We start from the raw sequence: 17,849 nt of genomic DNA on the forward strand, positions 1-17,849 counted from the left end.
ACTCAGAACTTACAGCTGGTCCAGAATGCAGCAGCATAAGTAATTATGGGCATGTTTTGGTATGTCCATGTAATACTTGCTATGTGAGCTGCATGGTTACCAGTAGGCTTCCAGATGCAGTTCAAGGTGCTGGTTGTTACCTACAAAGTGCTCCTCTCATAAGATCCAACAGGGTAGGTTTGTTCTGGATCCCACATATTAACCAGTGCCACCTGGTGGGACCCAGGAAGCATGCCTTCTCTGTCACCACACTTGCCCTCTGGAACAGCATTCCCACCAAGGTCCAAACAGCCCTGAGATTGCTGTCCTTCAAAAAAGCCTTGAAGACCAGGATGGGATAGGATGCATCTGCTACGAAGGGGACATTTATGAATTCTGGTGGTTACAGTTTTTCCCCTGGTATGACTGGCTTTTAGTTTTGCTATCTGGAGCTGTTGATTAAGGGGTGGCAGGAAGGAAGACAAGCAGGACTGAGGAGGTTGCTACCATATATAAGAATTATCGAGTGAGAAGGTCAGGAGTATGTGAACACAGCAGGACTGGAGGTGAAGTGAATGTAAATAAAACAGGCAGATAGAATTCTGCAGAAGGATTAGGCAGGTAGGCATTCCTTCAAATGACATATCAAGGAAGGAAGATGGGCAATTATGTGACATGTGGAGGTAGGTCAGATACAGTCAGATATATATGATCCATCCAGGGTGTAGAACAAGGGCAAAGAAAGGGTACGGGAAATGCAAAACAAGATTATAGCAGGCAAAAAGAATGTAAGACGTGTCCCTCAAGGGAATTTTGCAAATGTCCAGAGACGTAGCATGGGAAAGCCACAGGTGAGGTCAACTGAGACAGATCGTCACGTATGAGAGAAGGGTTGGAATTTACCATGTGAGGGCTGAAGCCAGGAGGCTTGCCCTGAGCAGGCAATATGGGAGCAGAGCTGCAAGGGTTGATCCGTTTCTCCTTCTGGCGGCGGTTGCAGAACCAGACACGAATCACTTCCTTCTCCATGTTCAGTTGTTCGGCAATAAGTAGGATCTCCTCTGAGGTAGGCTTCTGGTTCTGTCGGGGGATACAGAAGTATAAGAATAACATCCATTCCTAGGGATAAGTGAACACCTGAAGGACAGGGAACCATGCGGGTAATTCTTTTATACTCTGAAAAATGGCTAAAATTGACCTAAATCAATTTTAAATTGCACACTTTAGTGGAAGTATTAAAGAAAGCAGCACATGTGAAAACTTTACCTAAGCTTCTTCTCCATTGCATGGCATAACGTATGTTAATTTTGGGAGGGAAGGGATGAGGGAAGTAGCGTTGCTTTGTAGGGAATTCCTTACCGCTAGAAAACTTTTTTCCAATGCAAAGCGGACATTGGTCTCAATGCTGGTCCGTTTCTTGCGACGTCGGCCTGGCAGCCCATCAAAACCAAGGTTAGGGCTGCTCAGCTGGTTGGGGCTGGGAAGCGTGGAGTCCACAGACATTGTCTCTGTAACATGCCAAGGATGAACATTTATTCACCTCTTGAGTAACGCTCATGAGGTACGTCTACTATACAGCTCGACCCCTTCTCTTTCTATCTATCTCTTTTCAGATGCCTCATTTCCTCAAACTTGAACATCTCCAGAAATGGCATCACCTTTCTCTTCCACTTGATTGTAACTATGTATAACTGCATCCTCTGTCAATGGAGCAAACAAGAAAAAGTTTCTCATTGAAGGGTAGCGTACTCATCATGGTGCCATAAAGCCCACCACTCAGTCCCACGTGGATTGTTTGACCCTATCTTCATTCTGTCAGCCTCAAACCATGAAGGATGTTGCTTGGCCCACACATCATGCTACGCCATGGTTTCTGGATGAGCTACAATTAGTTGGCTTCACACAGCATGCTAAGCTTGTTTACGTGGGTTACCAAATGTGGGAAAGCCCAAACTAAAAAAATGATGTGATAGCTTATATATGGTTCTTCCCTGTTACCTTCACTGCAATTCTTAGGATAACCTCCTTGGCGTCTCTTAGTCTCTCGTTTCTCCTCTCCACCACCAGTACCTCCAAAACCTCTCTCTTCTTTCCCTCTCTGGCGTTTTCAACAAGCCTTCACTCCCTCCCAGGTGGGCCATCCTGAACAGGATTCAGCTTTATCACACTTGGCTGTCTTTCCTTACCCGCATCATTCAGCCACTTCTCCAGAAGAGGTTTGAGTTTACACATGTTCTTGAAGCTGAGGTTCAGTGCCTCAAAGCGTGAGATGGTGGTTTGGCTGAAGTCATTCCCATAAAGCTTCCCCATGGCCAGCCCCACATCACCCTGTGGAGGATGGAGGGAAGAAAAGGGAGAGAAGCAATTACTGAGAGTATGCCAAGGCTGTGTGTTCCACAGTTCCCTGCAAATATAGAATTATAGACTGAGCAAAACTGTTGAGGGTTTTAGCATTCACATCATCTATTTTTTAGCATTTCAGATTCCTCATGTACACTTTAATGTAGACCATGGAGAATCAGCCTCTGCCCCCCATAGATTTAAAAGGATAAAACCCCTACATTCCAGACATTACAAGTTATCCAGTGTAATGCAAGCTGCATTACAAAACACTCTGGAGCAGTGTTGCTCAACCTTGGCCACTTTAAGATGTGTGGACTACAACTCCCAGAATTGAAGTCCACTCGTCTTAAATTTGCCAAGATTGAGAAACACTGCTCCGGAGGATGCAACTTCAAATTTATACTAATGAGCATAAAAAAGGAAACAGCTTTCCTCCACTTACATTCTTCATATTACATACATGTCACTCTTTACAGCAAACAAGTTTTCTCACTGTTTAAACCATCTCCATTTTTCCCCTAGTGGACTGTCTGCTTTTGGTTTCATTAAAACAGTGCTTTTTAACTGGAAGAAGAATACAAATGCCTTTTTTTTTTTTAGTTTCAACCTGAAGAACTACTTCAAAGAGGGGACAGAAGCTTGCTTGTAGGTATCACAAATGCCCAGGATTCTGCACAGCCCATTTCACTGTAGAGCTTGTTCCTCACTCTAGTCCACAATTAGATGCTGGGGCAGAACTGGTATAGGTGACACAAACATGGAGAAGATGCAAAGGAGAGCAGCTTAGATGGCAGAGACTTGACTAAGTTTCCTTGTGTCCAGGAGGTCAGCTATTACTGACTCTTTCTCCATGAAGAGTAGGAACAGAATCAAGGTGCACCTGACCTCATTCAGGGATTTTAAAGGGAAGGAACAAGAGTACAAAAAAATTCAAAGTGCTCCTTTGTAACAATGGTGTGTTCTTTCCGGAATCAGTTTGGCTCTCAGTTCCAGTTGCTGGAGGACAACTGGAAGAATACGGTTGCAATTATACTTTGCTTCCCTGAAATATTTGATGGATGTAAAGCTAGAAAAGACAGGACTTTGGTCTTGTCCAGCATGATTTTCTTACATTCCTATGTTATGTAAGAGCAAGTAGTAGTTTCCCTGTTTTGATGATATTATCAGGTAGCCAAATCCAGTTGGCTTTGTTGTGGTGTTATCACACTCGGTGATTTTGATTGGCTTGGGTTTCATACCCAGGAAGAAGGTAACATACATTGTTATGGTTCCAAAGAAATAAGCAACTTCACACCATTTTCACTCCACACATAACTGTTCTTCTTTCATGAGGGAAAACAACATCTTACTCTTCCTAGTCTGAACCAAGCATTCTGATACATACCTGTGTGAAGCCCAGTTTGATGCGCCGCTGCTTGAAGGTGCGGGCAAACTGCTCCAGCTCCTCCAGGTCACTGGGCTCCTCGGGGTGTGAAGGGGTCTCCAGGCATTTGGGCGGCTGTGAGTGAGTGAGGTGGGACTCGGGGAGGCCAGGCCGAGTCACTTGCTGGGGGATGGGAAGAAATCAGAGAAATGGGAATCCAAGAGACACAGAAGGACCAAACGCAAGTCCAGGCAAACTGTATCACCAAACTTAAGTGGAACAATCTAATAATCTCACTACTCATTGTTTAATTAATAGCTAATCCTATGCCTGGGCCAAGATGGGAAGCCCTTCCTACCAGAGCTTTCATTAGCTGCAAAAGCTATTTCCTTCTTTCAGTGTTTAGGGCAGTGTTTCTCAACCTTGGGAGTTTGAAGACGTGTGGAGTTCAACTCCCAGAATTCCCTAGCCAGCCTTGCTGGCTGGGGAATTCTGGGAGTTGAAGTTTACACGTCTTCAAGTTGCCAAGGTTGAGAAACACTGGTGAAGAGGCTTCTGGATTAAACCGTACCAATGCAAATTGCAGAGAAAGGCCTGAACGGCTGAACATTCACTCATCTTTCATTAGCCGCAAAAGCCACTTCCTTCTTTCAGTGTTTAGGGCAGTGTTTCTCAACCTTGGGAGCTGGGTTTAGAGGGTTAGGAATGGAGGTATTTGCTCACTGAGATTCAGGGCTCAAATTATCACAACTGAATTTATTAGTAGAGGAAAAAAACCAGTATAATCAAATTTTTTAAAAAAGAAAAAAAGGAATGAAGGCATAAGACAAAAAATGAAATATTTGCACGGTATTTCTTTCTTTCTTTACCTCCCTGAACATTTTACCCAGAGGACCCCTCCTTCCTTGCTCACCTGTGCTGGGAGTCCTGCACGAGGCTGGTTCGGCAGGAGGCTCCCTGGATTTTGCTGAGGTAGCTGAAATAGATTTGGTGTCGGAAGCAGCCCTACAGGGAAAAGAGGGAGGAAACGTCTCAGCTTAGCTCTGAAGAGGACCAGTGTACTCTTGTCCTTTCTGTGCAAAGTTACAGTCCTGTTTAATTAATTGGTAAGCAGCAATACCTGTAACAAGCTACAAGGGCATCAAAATGACATGTGCATCATGACGTCATCACACCAATGCCACAGTTAAGTGACATAAATTATTTTAAAAATGGCTGGCTGGGAAAATTGATTCCCATGCTCTGTCATGCCTTCCAAGAAGAATGGAAGTAGAAAATGCCCCAGATCTGGGAAGACAATTGCAATGAGAGAGAAGTGACTGAGTGAGGTTAATAGTGGCCTGTCTGAAAATCCTTCTTCTGGAAGCAGTCCTTGGTGACCTACACATCCCATCACCCCATCCTTCCTTAACCTACCAACGTCCAGACGTCTTGTACCACAACTCCCCCATCGCTTCTGGCTAGCAGGCAGGCTGGAGATCCTAGCAATTAATTCTAGAACATCTGGGGGGAAGGCTGCCCCATACCTTCCGGTAAAATCTTCTCACCTTGCTGCCCCTGCTGGGCCTGTGGCAGCAGGAACTGTGCAGGGGGCTGGAGGTGGTGCCCTGGGACAAGGACTAACTGCTGGAGCTGCAGCAGCTGCTGGATATCCTACAGGAGAAAGAATCAGGAGAAACAGGGCGGATACATCTCTGCACAGCACAAAGACACCCAACCTTTTGATGAGGTTGAACTTCTTTAGAGCATCCTGGGAATCATACTTGCCCTGAGAGCACTAGCGCTTTTCTTCCACAGAACTGTGGCTCTGGGCATCCCAAGAAGCGATGACTATGTGACCAGTTTCAGTGGACAATGCAGGCAGGCCCGTGCCTCAGGCCATTGTAGAACAAGCCGGTTTTAACTTTGAAACAACCCTCCAGGAGCGATGGCTCTCCCTTCCACGGGGAGGTGACCTAGCAATGCAGAGACCTGTGTGGCCAGCCCTGGAAGCTCCCTGTTTCATGCACAAGCCCTTACCTGTGCCGTGAGCTGGATTGGTTGGGACAAGGCCAGCTGGGGCGTCTGGGGCTGGCTCTGTGGTGCTGGCAGTTCAGCCCCAGGTTGCTGAGAGGCGGCGGCGGCAGCAGCAGCATTAGACTGCTGCACAGCAGCTGCCAAAAGCTGTGCTTGTGCCTGCTGCAGGAGCAGCTGCTGTTGGGCGGGCATCAGGGCAGTGAGCTGTATGGGAGAGGGCAAGAAGAGGGCAGCAGGGCGGGTAGCAAGCAGGAGGCAGAGAGACCATCCCCAAACAAAGAATGAATGGTAGGAAGGAAGGAAGGAAGGAAGGAAGGAAGGAAGGAAGGAAGGAAGGAAGGAAGGAAGGAAGGAAGGAAGGAAGGAAGGAAGGAAGGAAGGAAGGAAGACAAAGAGGATAAATCAGAGAGAAGGAAGAAGCAAGTTAGTCAACTACATTCCCTGCCCTCAGCAAAGAGCCAGAAACTTTCTCAAGTAGACAGCCATGCAATTCTTCTCCTGACAGAGGCTGGCCTCACACACAACATGGAGAACTTGGCCAAGTGGGAGAGAAGAGGGTGTGTTGCTTATTCTCATGTGTGGAGGTTCAGGAAAAGGTACACCTGTTGGATTTCTCTTTGTCCACTGGAAAAGGCACAGGGGGGATGGAGTGGGTTGCTGATAAGAGGGAAGCATCAGCAGAGTTTTACTATGCAGGGTGGGGTTAGAGCTCCTTCTCTAACCACCTTTGTGGCAGAGGCTGAGAGATCTCCATCTTCTTCCCCAGCCTCTATCCATCACAGAAGATCCTTGACATGCACAACTGAAGAGAGAGTGGGGCTTCAAACTACCCATTTCCTTTCCTTAATTTTGTAGCTTCCGTCAGCCTTTCCCAATCTAATATAGACCATCTGTTTTGAGACTACCACTCCCATGGCACCTGGTTGTGCTGTTCTTGCAGCCCTGAGATGCCACCATACTGGGAAAGGTTGACTGCAGAACTCCAGGGACTCCAAACAAAGTTCTCTCCAGCTATCTCCCACCTACCATCTTACAGTCATCATCTGCTTGCCCACACAGCCATAATCCATCAAAATAGAAATAAAATAGTAGCACCAAAATACCAATAAGCCCTACTTGCTGTTTCTTTACTTTTTTGGATCACCCAATAGTTCAGCCAGAGTCTGACATGGAAAAGGTGCTTTTGATGTGCAAGAACAAGACTATTTTGTTCATGTACTCAAAATTCAGATGTTAATGCTTAGCAGAAATGCAGGGTGTAAACTGAATAAATCAAGAAAATAAAATATTATCCCAAAATCAATATTTTGAAATATTAGGAATGCAGCAAGTTTCAACAACATTCCCAAGTCAAGGTTACACTGACCTTAACACACATGGCTTTTTAAATTATTACATCTAAGAGGTTTCTATATAAATAAACATTTATATAAGTAAGGTATAGATACAATAAACTATTTAAATATGCTCAGCATAGAGATTCTCCATTTAGGAGAATAGGTTTGTTGCACATATTTTATGATCTGACCCTACAGGGAATGTCTGATCTTGCCAGCATGGATGGCAACCTCCCTCCTCTGCTTTCTTCAACCTTTGATTGCAATACTCAGGGTAGAAATAATTCAAGAGGTTTCAGTCCCAGAAACATGATCTTTCTGTTCCACCTCACCTCACTTCACCCCAAAGTTGCTTCTGCGGAACTGCAGAAACTGCCTCCTGTACTTACCCCAGCAAGCTGGCTGCCTGCTAACATAAGCTGAGCCTGGGGTAGGTGTGGCTGCTGAGCTTGGGGGGCTGGAGCTGGGGCTGGGGCTGGGGCTGGGGCTGGGGCTGGAGGCATTTCTGTAGAGTCTTCAGCTTTGATCTGGAGGGGAATAATAATAATAACGATAATAATAATCTGGGGCAACACTTGAACACCATTGGCATTGACAAAATCACCATCAGTCAGTTGCAAAAGGCAGCTTTACTTGGAAAAGCTTCCATCCTGCAACGATACCTTTAATACCATCAAACAACACCTGCCTATCCCAAGTCCTTGGGAAGGACTCAATAGGTGGATAAAAATGCCAAATCCAGTCTAAACATCTGGCTGACTGTGTGGCCAACCATAATAAGGGCAATTTGCTTTCCAACTCCACATAATAATCCTCTTTCTGGCCCTGCTGTTTTCTTCCTTTGCCCAAACTCTGTTATTACAAGTACAGAGCTGATGGCGCCTTTCTCGTATTTTTTTAAAGCCCTGAAGCTCCCTCATCTGACGAAAATAGTTATGTCTTGCTCTGGAACCAAGAGTCAAAAAAGGAAATGGGGCAGCTGTAAGAAGTATCTTATACTGGGCAGATTGAGCTATCTGTCATTGCAGGAAAAAGAGGGCGATTCAGGGGAGACCCTGAACTGCAGCCAAGATTCTGTTCAGCCCTTCAAGCTAAGGAATTCCAAGCAAGGCAATTCAAATTCTGCAACTTGAATATCGAATGGCACATTGCAGGTATTTAGTAGTGAGCCCTTTGGAGGGACAAGAAACAAAGCAATACATTCACCTCCCGCCCACTGACCAGTGGAAGATGATTTATCGTTACTTGGCTTCCTGTTTTGCTGCCAGGGTTGGGGCGCAGGGAATTCCCCCCTTAAACCAACCTTGATTCACAAGTTCCTATCATGTTGATAGCAAAAGTGCAGGGCACTTCCACTGAGGCTCTTGCTTTGTAAGCATGATTTTGACCTGCTAGGACCAGCCCAGGCACTTGCTTCAGGTGTTTCAGGATTTCCATGGAAGCAGCCGGTCATATAAGAAGGGCCACCTAGAATTGTTTGCAATATTGCAGAAAGTGCAACTTTTTAAATTATGTCAAGAGCTGAGCTGTTAAAGTTACCTAATTCTGCCTTCAATGTCTCAAAAAAAAAAAAAGGAACAGATTGTGGTTTGGGCAATATGCAAATTTTTTCTGTACAATCAGTTAATCAAAATGCAACTGATTAATCCACTTAAAAGTATATATACAGACATGTCATAGCAATCACTCCCTGGGCAAAGCAAGCTTTGAAGGTTTCTGTCTCATTTCAAAATTTCACAGACCCTGGACGGACACGGGTAGAGAGGCAATTAAAAAATTGCCGTGTTGAGTGATGGACTATGACATCCTCTTCCATCATACTTCCAAGACTTAAGAAGATTATGTGTATATAGTCATTGTCAAATAAGATGTTTGTTCAGCTTGTCATAAAGACTTGCCTACACAGAGTACTGATGCACTTTTAAAGCTAGGAAAGCAGGCATTAGCCTAGACCAGTGTTTCTCAACCTTGGCCACTTTAAGATGTGTGGAAGTCAATTTCCAGAATTCCCTAGCCAGCCATGCTGGCTGGGGAATTCTGGGAGTTGACGTCCACACATCTTAAAGTGGCTAAGGTTGAGAAACATCAGCCTAGACAGTATCCCCCTGAGATTTGCATGGCTCCCACCTTGGTCTTCTTCAAAACCCCCTTCAAACCTGTTTTTTTACCCAGCCCTTGGGCTAATCTGGATGGTGGGGTCCTTCACAGAGCTCTTGACTATGTGGGGATATTTTGATTTGTCTGTGTCACCATTCTATTTTGATAATTCTTGGTTTTTATCTGTTTTTAATATTGTATGCCACCCAGAGTTGTTTTGAACTGGGCAGTCTTAAAAATCCAATAAATCAAATTAAATTAACTGATAAAGGATAAAGTAAGTCACTACTGAAAAAATGAGCTTGAAGTATGGCAAATAAATAAATACAAATAGCACCCCACTGCACTGGAGGAAGTTAAGGTAGAGACAGAATTATCTGAGATGGCATCTCATGAGTAATTTTAATGCTAATTGGAAGCCTTTTTTGGACTTTTTTGCATGAAACAGAAAAGAAAACGAAATTACGATGTATGGATTTAATGACTAGAAATAATAGTGGACAGCAGAAAAAATGAAAGTTATGCGGTAAACTAGTGTAAATCTATACTTATATCTGTTGTGAGGAAAGTTGGAAGCCATTCTTTTTTGTATATTTTCTTTCTTTCCTTTTTTTTCTTTCTTTCTGGATTTTTGACTTTGTTCTCCCTTCCCTTCCTTCTTTATTCTCTATCTTTAATATTAGATTTTGTTAGTTTGTACTTTTCTTATCTTAGAATCTAATAAAGTTATTTGAAAAAAAATGAAATGCCATCTCATTGGCAGCAATCATAGCTACGTCTAGGAGTCCCATATTGAAATAATTATCAATGTGTGTATATATCTGTTCTGATATATAAATACATTGATAATTATTTCAATGTATACAGCCAGGGTAGAGCAATGGTATAAATAATGGACCATGGGACTGGTTAAGACCAGTGAGGATGATTTTTCTATCATCAGAGTAGGTTATAGAGTCTTTGTGTGGAAAAAGAGGATGGCTACTTGAGAGGAACAGAGTAATCTGGCATGTTAGGGTACAGGAAGAGCACAGCGGGCTTGTTCCTTATCCAATGAACAGGGATCTGCAGTTCAGACCACAGGAATTCCATAGCTGGACTGTGTTGAAACCTTCTTGGTGATTGCTACTAGTAATTCACAATTGAATTGGGCATTTGCTACGTCTTCCATCTATGAGAGAAAATTCCTCCTAAGGAAGAAATGTCATCTCCTAGTGGACCTGCATGTAGGCAGAGAAAAGATGGGGCTTACCTTGGTGCCCGTGATGGTTGGGGATGGGGAGAATGGGGAAGGTTTGCTCTGCTGAGTCTAAAAGGGAGAACATGAAACATTCGCATTGACAATCTAAGACTGTGGCCCACCTCAAGATACAACTACTTCCCTAATCCCACTTTATACCTCCTGCTCCTGCCCAAATGTTCTCACCTGATGGTTTGTGTCAGGTCCATTTCTTTCTGTATCTAGAAGCAAAAAAGTTAAATTCACCACACAGGGTCCATACTAAAATAGTCTCAAGAAACCCCAGTTTGTTCTGAACGATCCACCCCTATCTCACATTCTTCATTATGGATCCCTCAGAGGCTGGTCCATCTGTTTCTTTCTCACATTCCTTTAAAGATCCTGCGCCTACCTCTGCTGCTTACAGTGACTGGAAGAACTCCATTTCTGGTGATGAAATTTCTACAATATTGCTGTGTTTTATCAAATATAAATCATTGAGTTTGGGCCACCGATAACCCCTATACATTGGGATGGATAACAGACTCCGGAACGGCACATGAAGAGGTGAGTTGGATAAAAAGGGAGGAAACTTCAAATATGCCTAGAATACAATGTATTGCCTAGTGTATTTTAAGTTCACACTCTTTGTTGGGGCAACTCCAAAAACAACATCACTGTACAAGTCTTATTACGGCACTGACATTTTTTGAAAGTGCTGATAAGGAAACAGAAGCAATCATTATTTTTGTGACACACAACTGTTCAATTTATTTACATATTTATATTTAGATATAAATAGATTATCCTTCTATGCTGGTCTATGACTGTATTAAACAACTGATTTGATTTGATTTATGTGAACATCCATAAACAAACTGTTCACCATTAACAAGTTATTCATGTGTCTTGTTAATGTTTGGTTTACTTTAAGAATCATCCTGGAATGTGGTGCTTCTCTTCTTTTCCCCAAATCAGAGTGGGGAATATTTTCCAGCTGGAGGGACAAGGTGGCTCTCAGAACATTCCCCACCCTCCCCTAACTCATTTCCTCCAACACCTTCTTTCAGGACAAGCTCTCTCTGTCCCACCTTCCCTTCTTCCACTCAGAGATGATTCTTCATGCCATCCACAAATGGGATAGTCCCATTCTTGCCAAACTATTAAGACGGAGTCACAAAGCACTTGCTCCCAGCTTCTCTTTGCACAGAGAATGGGACTGCCCAATGGAGCAAAATTGTCTTATTTTATTTTATTTAGTGATGGTGGTCCACAGGGAGATTTTTCATCACTGCTTCAAGGGCTGAAGTAGCACACAAACCAATAAGTAACAATACTTTGTACTAAACATTGCCTGATTCCTTCTACTTGGTCCTAAACCATTCTCCTTTGCTTATTTATTTTGTTTATTAAAAAAAAGATATGGCCGCCCAACTCACACACAGTGACTCCGGGCAGCTTACAGAATTAAAACGCAAATACAAAAAACAAATACCCTCCCCCCACCCCCCGCCAACAACAAAGTTTAGTTCCTTATCCTTTCCAGAACAGTAACTTTTAATCGTTTTTTCACTGCTTTGTTTCTCAGTGCACTGAGGATCTTTCCTCCCCTTCTTCATCACTCTCTCTTGTTCCCCTTCATCCCCTGCTTCTGGTACTAATTCCGATTCATGGCCAAAACTGGCTCATGCAATACCATAGTACCAAGTTATCTCAGCAGTATATTAATAGTATTTACTGGGCATAAATGATCTTTTATATCTTGCAGACAACTGGAAACAAAATTGTATATCTGAAAGACAATTTCTGGGTTCAAGACTGACTTTTCTGGCAAGGCTATCCAATGGAAACATGGGAGTCTGACCCTGCAGGACTCATCTTTATTTATTCATTCACTTGCTTATTATATTTCTAATATCTTCTTAAATTTAAAAGGAGAAAGAAAATGAATTAGCTTCAAAGAGGCCACAGTTGCAAGAGCGAAAGGGAAAGGTGTGTTCTCATTTCAATCAGCCTCAGCCTCCCCTGGAGCCTTTCGCTATTAATGAATGTATACATTCTTATCCTTCCCACCACACAAGCTTACCCGTGTGTTCTTCTTGCAGCTCCAGCCGCACCTTCTCCAGTTCCAAGGGCTTAGACATTCTTACTTCTATGAGAAAAAGGAAGGAAAAAGAATGGAAAGGAAAATGCAGATGAGCGCTGAACCAGACCATAAAGGGACACTAATTAATGGGATCAGAAATCAGTGCCAAAGCTATATGACATGGCTTGGACCAACAAACAAATGGAAAACTGAGAAATGGAGAGAAACCAACATGGATGGATTTAAAAAGAAAGAAATGAAAAAAAAAATAATCCAAAACTGTCAGGTTTGCCCATTCCTACGTTTTAATATCGATACTGCAGAATTCAAACTGTATAAACTCTGAAAATAAATGCCTAATATATGTCAAATTATTCTAACACTACATAACTTTGAAACTTCTGAAACTATCAGTTGTGGGTTTTCTGTGTTTTAATCTTTGTAAAGATTAAAGTTTACAACTTTTTTTTTTTAACGTAGCTGTCCGTTTCATACCAGTGACTCTTGGCAGCTACATTAAAAAAAAAAGTGGGCAAACTATTGTCTACATATTTTTTTCTAAATCTCCTCCCAGAAATAAAATAGTTTAATCTTGGTTTTCTTTTAATGAAAACTGTAATTCAGCAAAGAAGCTTAGAATATCCCTGAGGGATCCAGGCTACACAGCTATCTTCCTGCTTGGAACGCAGGAGTCCTCTCTCTTCTGTCCCCATAAGAGACCCTCACCTAAAACTAAACCTTCTGCTAAGCATGTTACAACAGATCTTTAAAAGATTAAATATTTTAAAACTTTTGGGCAATGAATGCATGGATGGATAAATAGGCAAAAGGGAAACAGAAATGAATGTATATTACATTAGGGCTAAATACGGGGGCTGCAGAAATCTGGAGGACTACTAGATTTTGCTACCATCCAGTGATCATCTGGATTTTTGCAGCCCAGCTAATGGTACCCTTAACTCTGTCAAGAATTTGTAATTCTTTCTATTTCTTCTTCAATATCTCAACACCTCCTCCATGGTGGGCAGGGAGCAATACAATAAAATAATACAAAACTCCAACAAAAAAAATAACAACAGGGTCCTCAAAAGACACTAAGGCCAAAAGATGCACAAACCAAATGGTTCTCAATTGTTTGTGAAATGCAAGCCGGGGTTGGGGCCATCCACACCTCTGGCAGGAGAGTATTCCAAGCAGTGGGGACCAGCACTGGAAGGTCTGTTGCCTGGTTCACAACCTATGGATCTTGTAAGGAAGGGGAAGCCCTCAACAGGCCCCCTCTAGATATCAGGACAAGATGGGCACATTCTATTCTAGAAAGGCATTGCCTGATATTTTCCTAGGACAGCTCCTGTTTTCAGGAATCTATTGTTGTGGGATGGGGTTACAATCACTGGTTTTAACACAGCCATGGAGAAGAAAAGGTATGTCACTGCCTATTGGCTTTGTGAAATGGCACTGATGCTACTGCTGGAGGGGGAACAGAAGGATAAGGCTGTTACCTTCAAGTCTTACTTGTGGTTTTTCCTGAGACAACTGGTTACCTTGATCAAAAAGACTTTGGCCCCAATATATCATTGTTCTTCCTAAAGCATCTTCTCCCATTATACCCTAGGTTGAGAAAACTAACCTACTTCTGACAAGTTGCTTCCATGATTGAGAACCAGGCTTATTCCCCTTCTGAGGCAGGATGCAAAGCCACTGTAGGCAGGAAATTTGTACCAAATAAGCCTCTTTTAACCCGAAGTCTGCCCATTTTAGTTGATAGATGTGAAAAGCTCCATCATGGGCCTGGGCTTGATGAAGCTTTATTTAGTGATTTCTTTCCAAGAAATTATGCTAACTGGTTGTCGATACTATTCCTAGTGCCAGCCTTCTCATTAGACAGACTGAGGGAATGGTCACTGGCAGCAGATGCTGGGAGTGGCCAGCCCTGACAATCTACCAGCTTGGATTCCCTGGCCGTTCTCCTCTTTCAGAGAATGCTACAGTGTGTGCTAAATAACCTGCCCTAGCCTAATCTAAACTCTGTAGTCTAATCTAGTGACATCAGGACTGGAAAGGGACACCATCCCATCACTAGCGTCCGGCCAACTTCTCTTCACGATCCATTAGATGCACAAGAATCTACAGGTTAGCATTATGATGTCATCATCAGCCACGATAATTCACTCTTTTCCAGCAGTGATGTTTTCCACTTAGTAATCCCATAATCACCACTTTTTAAAATCTAGCACAATATACTGTTTTTTTTAGCTTTCTGAATTAATTGGTGTCATCAACAAACACAACTGCTTTACTGTTCACCTTTTTACCCCAGATTGTTTTTCCTTAAAATGCTGCCCCATTTCATACAGATCTAATTCCAGTCAATGTAGAAGACAGGGAAGGAAGGAAGGAAGGAAGGAAGGAAGGAAGGAAGGAAGGAAGGAAGGAAGGAAGGAAGGAAGGAAGGAAGGAAGGAAGGAAGGAAGGAAGGAAGGAAGGAAGGAAGGAGCGAGCTACATTAGTGGGAGACGATCTGAACGTCTTCAGAAGGTTTTGCTTCAGCATCAGAATCTTCCTTTCAAGCTCCATTGCAGCGAGAGGAGGGAGGGAGGGAGGGAGGGACTGCTTTTCCTACCTGTCAATTACTTGTCCCTGAGTTCATGGATTGATAATAGGAAATTATACCACTAATGCTAAATCCTAACTAACATTATTTTTGTATTAAGGAAGCCCATTTCACATTGTTTAGCTGGCCCTCTATTTTTCAGGGAGTCCGAACTTTTTTCTCAAGCAGGTCAAAAACTCAGAACAAGAGGCCTACACCACCTTCTATTTCTGCACGTTAGGATAGAATGGCATAAAAGATACAGAAATAGCAAAATCTTTTGCAGATTCATGAAGCCACAGCCACCTATTCTCACCTCAGCCCTCAAAATTCCCCCACACCACCACCAAATAATGCAGCACAAAAGAGGCACACTATTATAGCATGTCTGAAGAGTGTCATCATCCACCATTTAGCCAAAAGTAAGGAGAATCAAAGGGTGGGGTTTGACTATAGTCCCCCCTTCACACACCCACACATTTGATGTCCCACCATTGCAATTCAAGCACTTGACTGGCTTGAAGTAGGGTGGAAAGACACCCATGCTTGCATTCCTAAGAGCCCAACATGACTAAGTAATTCAGGTAGGGCTGAACCTTCATAAGATGTAACTGAAAGTGATTGAAAATAACCCCCTCAGCTCATCTCCTGCAATGGAAAACTTTCATGAACATATTGCCCCTGGTCTCCACCTTCTTCCTGACCAAAGGAATGACATTTAACCTTGTCCTCAAGGGCTCTTCTGGTCCAATTCCACCCGTCCTGGCCTTTACCTTCTACCTCATTGCCTTGAAGGCTAGATGATAGAAAGTTAGAACGTTCCCTCCAAGTTGCTGCATCTGCTCCCACCCTCCCACTCTGGCCAAGCTTGGCAGTTTTTCTCTGATTTGCATAAACTTAATGAGTCATACTAATAAAGGAGATGAAGCCCGTTCGAATTAAGACAAATCTCAGCCCAGATCAGGAGGGGCACAAGAAAGGCTCAGGAACCCTCTTGGTTTTCTCATTGTGCGAACAATATCAACAAGCAACAACTGTATACTATTGAGTATAAAACATGGGGAGGTGTTTACTGATCACACAGGCCAGAAGCCACCAAGTTATTTATGCCAGCGGGTATGGAAATAGTTCTAACCACACCATGCCCTGACTACAGTTGACCCTTTTTAATCCCAATGGTAAAATTCTCCTTCCCATTGAGCAGGCTACCCTTTTCTAATGATAATTGAATTCTTCTACCTCTTACCTTTGCACCCCACCTTTCCTCTACTAGAGGGGTGCGCAAACTTTTCAGTGCTGAGGGCTGCATTTAACATTTGAGGAGAAGCAATGTAAGTAGGGCTTTTTTCTTCCCTTCAGAAAGTTCGAGAAAGTTTTTTTGTTTTTCATCTCTTCGCTCCTCCTAAAGGCAGGAAATTATATTAACAGTTTGCAGCAGTCATATTCAGAAGGTTTCTAGAGTTGGGGCTGCAAAGGTGCCCAGCTTTGCTCTATGGAGCCCCAGGGAGTGTATATGGGGAGCCATTTTATTTATCCCCATAATAAAAAAGCTGTGAAATCGTTTGGGTAGAAAGAGAATGACTGGCTCATGGTCAAGTCAGGACTTGAATCTTGGTCTTCCTACTCCCAATCCAATCTTCTAATCACTACACCACACTAACTTAATGAGTGCTTTGTTTTCTGGTCTGAGGATTACTTTTGCACCTGATCAAAACCAAGGGAGGAGTAAAATTTCTCCCAGTTTTGACAGGATGGTACAGAGAGCTGGCCATAGAGGTACTCAAGCAATCCTTATGGGAACTCAATCAACAGGACAGTTGGGTGGTCTACATGTTCCTGCCAAATGGAAAGGAGAATCATATTCTATCAGGTGGTTATCTCTTGGCTGTCATGTAGTGGCTACCTGGATTTCTTCAGCCCAGTTCTGGTAGCTCTATTGTGAAGATATGGAAGAAATGCCCTTGACAATGGATGGATCAAGCAGTCGCTTGCTTAGTGTGGTAAATGCTTAGCTGTGTTCTCCTATTCATTCAACACCAATCAGAATCCCACTTGGTCTGTAAGCAAACACTGAAAGCTATCACTTTTAAAAACTGGACATGAGAGCAGGAGTTCAAGCAGTGCCATCACTGATTTTTACCTTCATACTATGAGAAGGATAAGTCCAACAGATTTAGCCGAACATGCACCTATTAAAGACATGGCAGTCATACAAAAACAGGAAGGAAGGAACTAACCCTTTTCAGCATCTATCACTACATTCCTTCATCTACTTCGTATTAAAAAGCAATCCTTAGAAGATAGCCCCATTCCTACCTCCCCCTGCCTTCAGCCAGTTCTCAGGTTATGCCATGCAGAAAAAAAAGAAGCAAAATATTCTCAGAACTTGCAGCTAAATGTTGAGACTTGTAACTAAAGGTTGCTAGATAAAACTATCCTTTTCCAGAGCCCACCCTGCCTCTGTTTCTAAGGTACTCAGTTTTATTCCTTTTCCAGTCTGGTTTTCCATTTCACTCCTCAGAAAGCTAGTAGGCTGAAATATGGGACACTTCTGCTCCCCCCATGAGGTTCCAACCTAGATCCCCCCCCCCATTTTTCAACAGCCTGTCTGGTAGTTCCCAAAGCCTCCAGATATATTCTTTAGTGCAAGACTGATGCCATTCTAACTAGATTAGAGTTGGCACCTGGAGAACTAAATTCCCATAGTAAAATGAACTTCAGGAACACAAGGAAATATGTTTGCTATCTTTTTAAACTGACTCCAACAGAGAGACAGCAAATAGATGGAGCTTTCTCCTGGTACAGTGAAGTCAAAC

The 17,849-nt window shown here is 43.0% G+C and overlaps 1 protein-coding gene and 1 long non-coding RNA gene across 3 annotated transcripts in view; one reads left to right on the plus strand and one right to left on the minus strand.

The window, feature by feature from the left end:
• The window catches only part of POU2F2 (POU class 2 homeobox 2), a 62,251-nt gene that overhangs the window by 10,650 nt on the left and 33,752 nt on the right, over positions 1-17,849 (minus strand). Inside the window, exons 2-12 of one of the 2 annotated variants that reach the window (XM_088139897.1) lie at positions 12,441-12,506; positions 10,562-10,596; positions 10,388-10,444; positions 7,428-7,565; positions 5,705-5,905; positions 5,233-5,338; positions 4,599-4,690; positions 3,707-3,868; positions 2,166-2,307; positions 1,339-1,487; positions 883-1,059 (exon numbers count right to left, since the gene is read on the minus strand). In XM_088139897.1, coding sequence (XP_087996023.1) covers positions 883-1,059; positions 1,339-1,487; positions 2,166-2,307; positions 3,707-3,868; positions 4,599-4,690; positions 5,233-5,338; positions 5,705-5,905; positions 7,428-7,565; positions 10,388-10,444; positions 10,562-10,596; positions 12,441-12,506 — 1,325 coding nt within the window. Of the gene's footprint in view, positions 1-882; positions 1,060-1,338; positions 1,488-2,165; positions 2,308-3,706; positions 3,869-4,598; positions 4,691-5,232; positions 5,339-5,704; positions 5,906-7,427; positions 7,566-10,387; positions 10,445-10,561; positions 10,597-12,440; positions 12,507-17,849 lie in introns of those variants that run through there. The other variant, XM_088139898.1, reaches the window with a different exon arrangement.
• Positions 954-12,788, plus strand: LOC112541653 (uncharacterized). Its single transcript, XR_003085640.2, has 3 exons — positions 954-1,045; positions 10,754-10,921; positions 12,460-12,788. It is a non-coding gene; the product is annotated as an uncharacterized LOC112541653 (long non-coding RNA).

Source organism: Python bivittatus, unplaced genomic scaffold, assembly GCF_059951505.1.
Source record: "Python bivittatus isolate LINGU-HERP-01145 unplaced genomic scaffold, Pbiv_v1 ctg000310_np1212, whole genome shotgun sequence".
NCBI lineage: Eukaryota > Metazoa > Chordata > Lepidosauria > Squamata > Pythonidae > Python > Python bivittatus.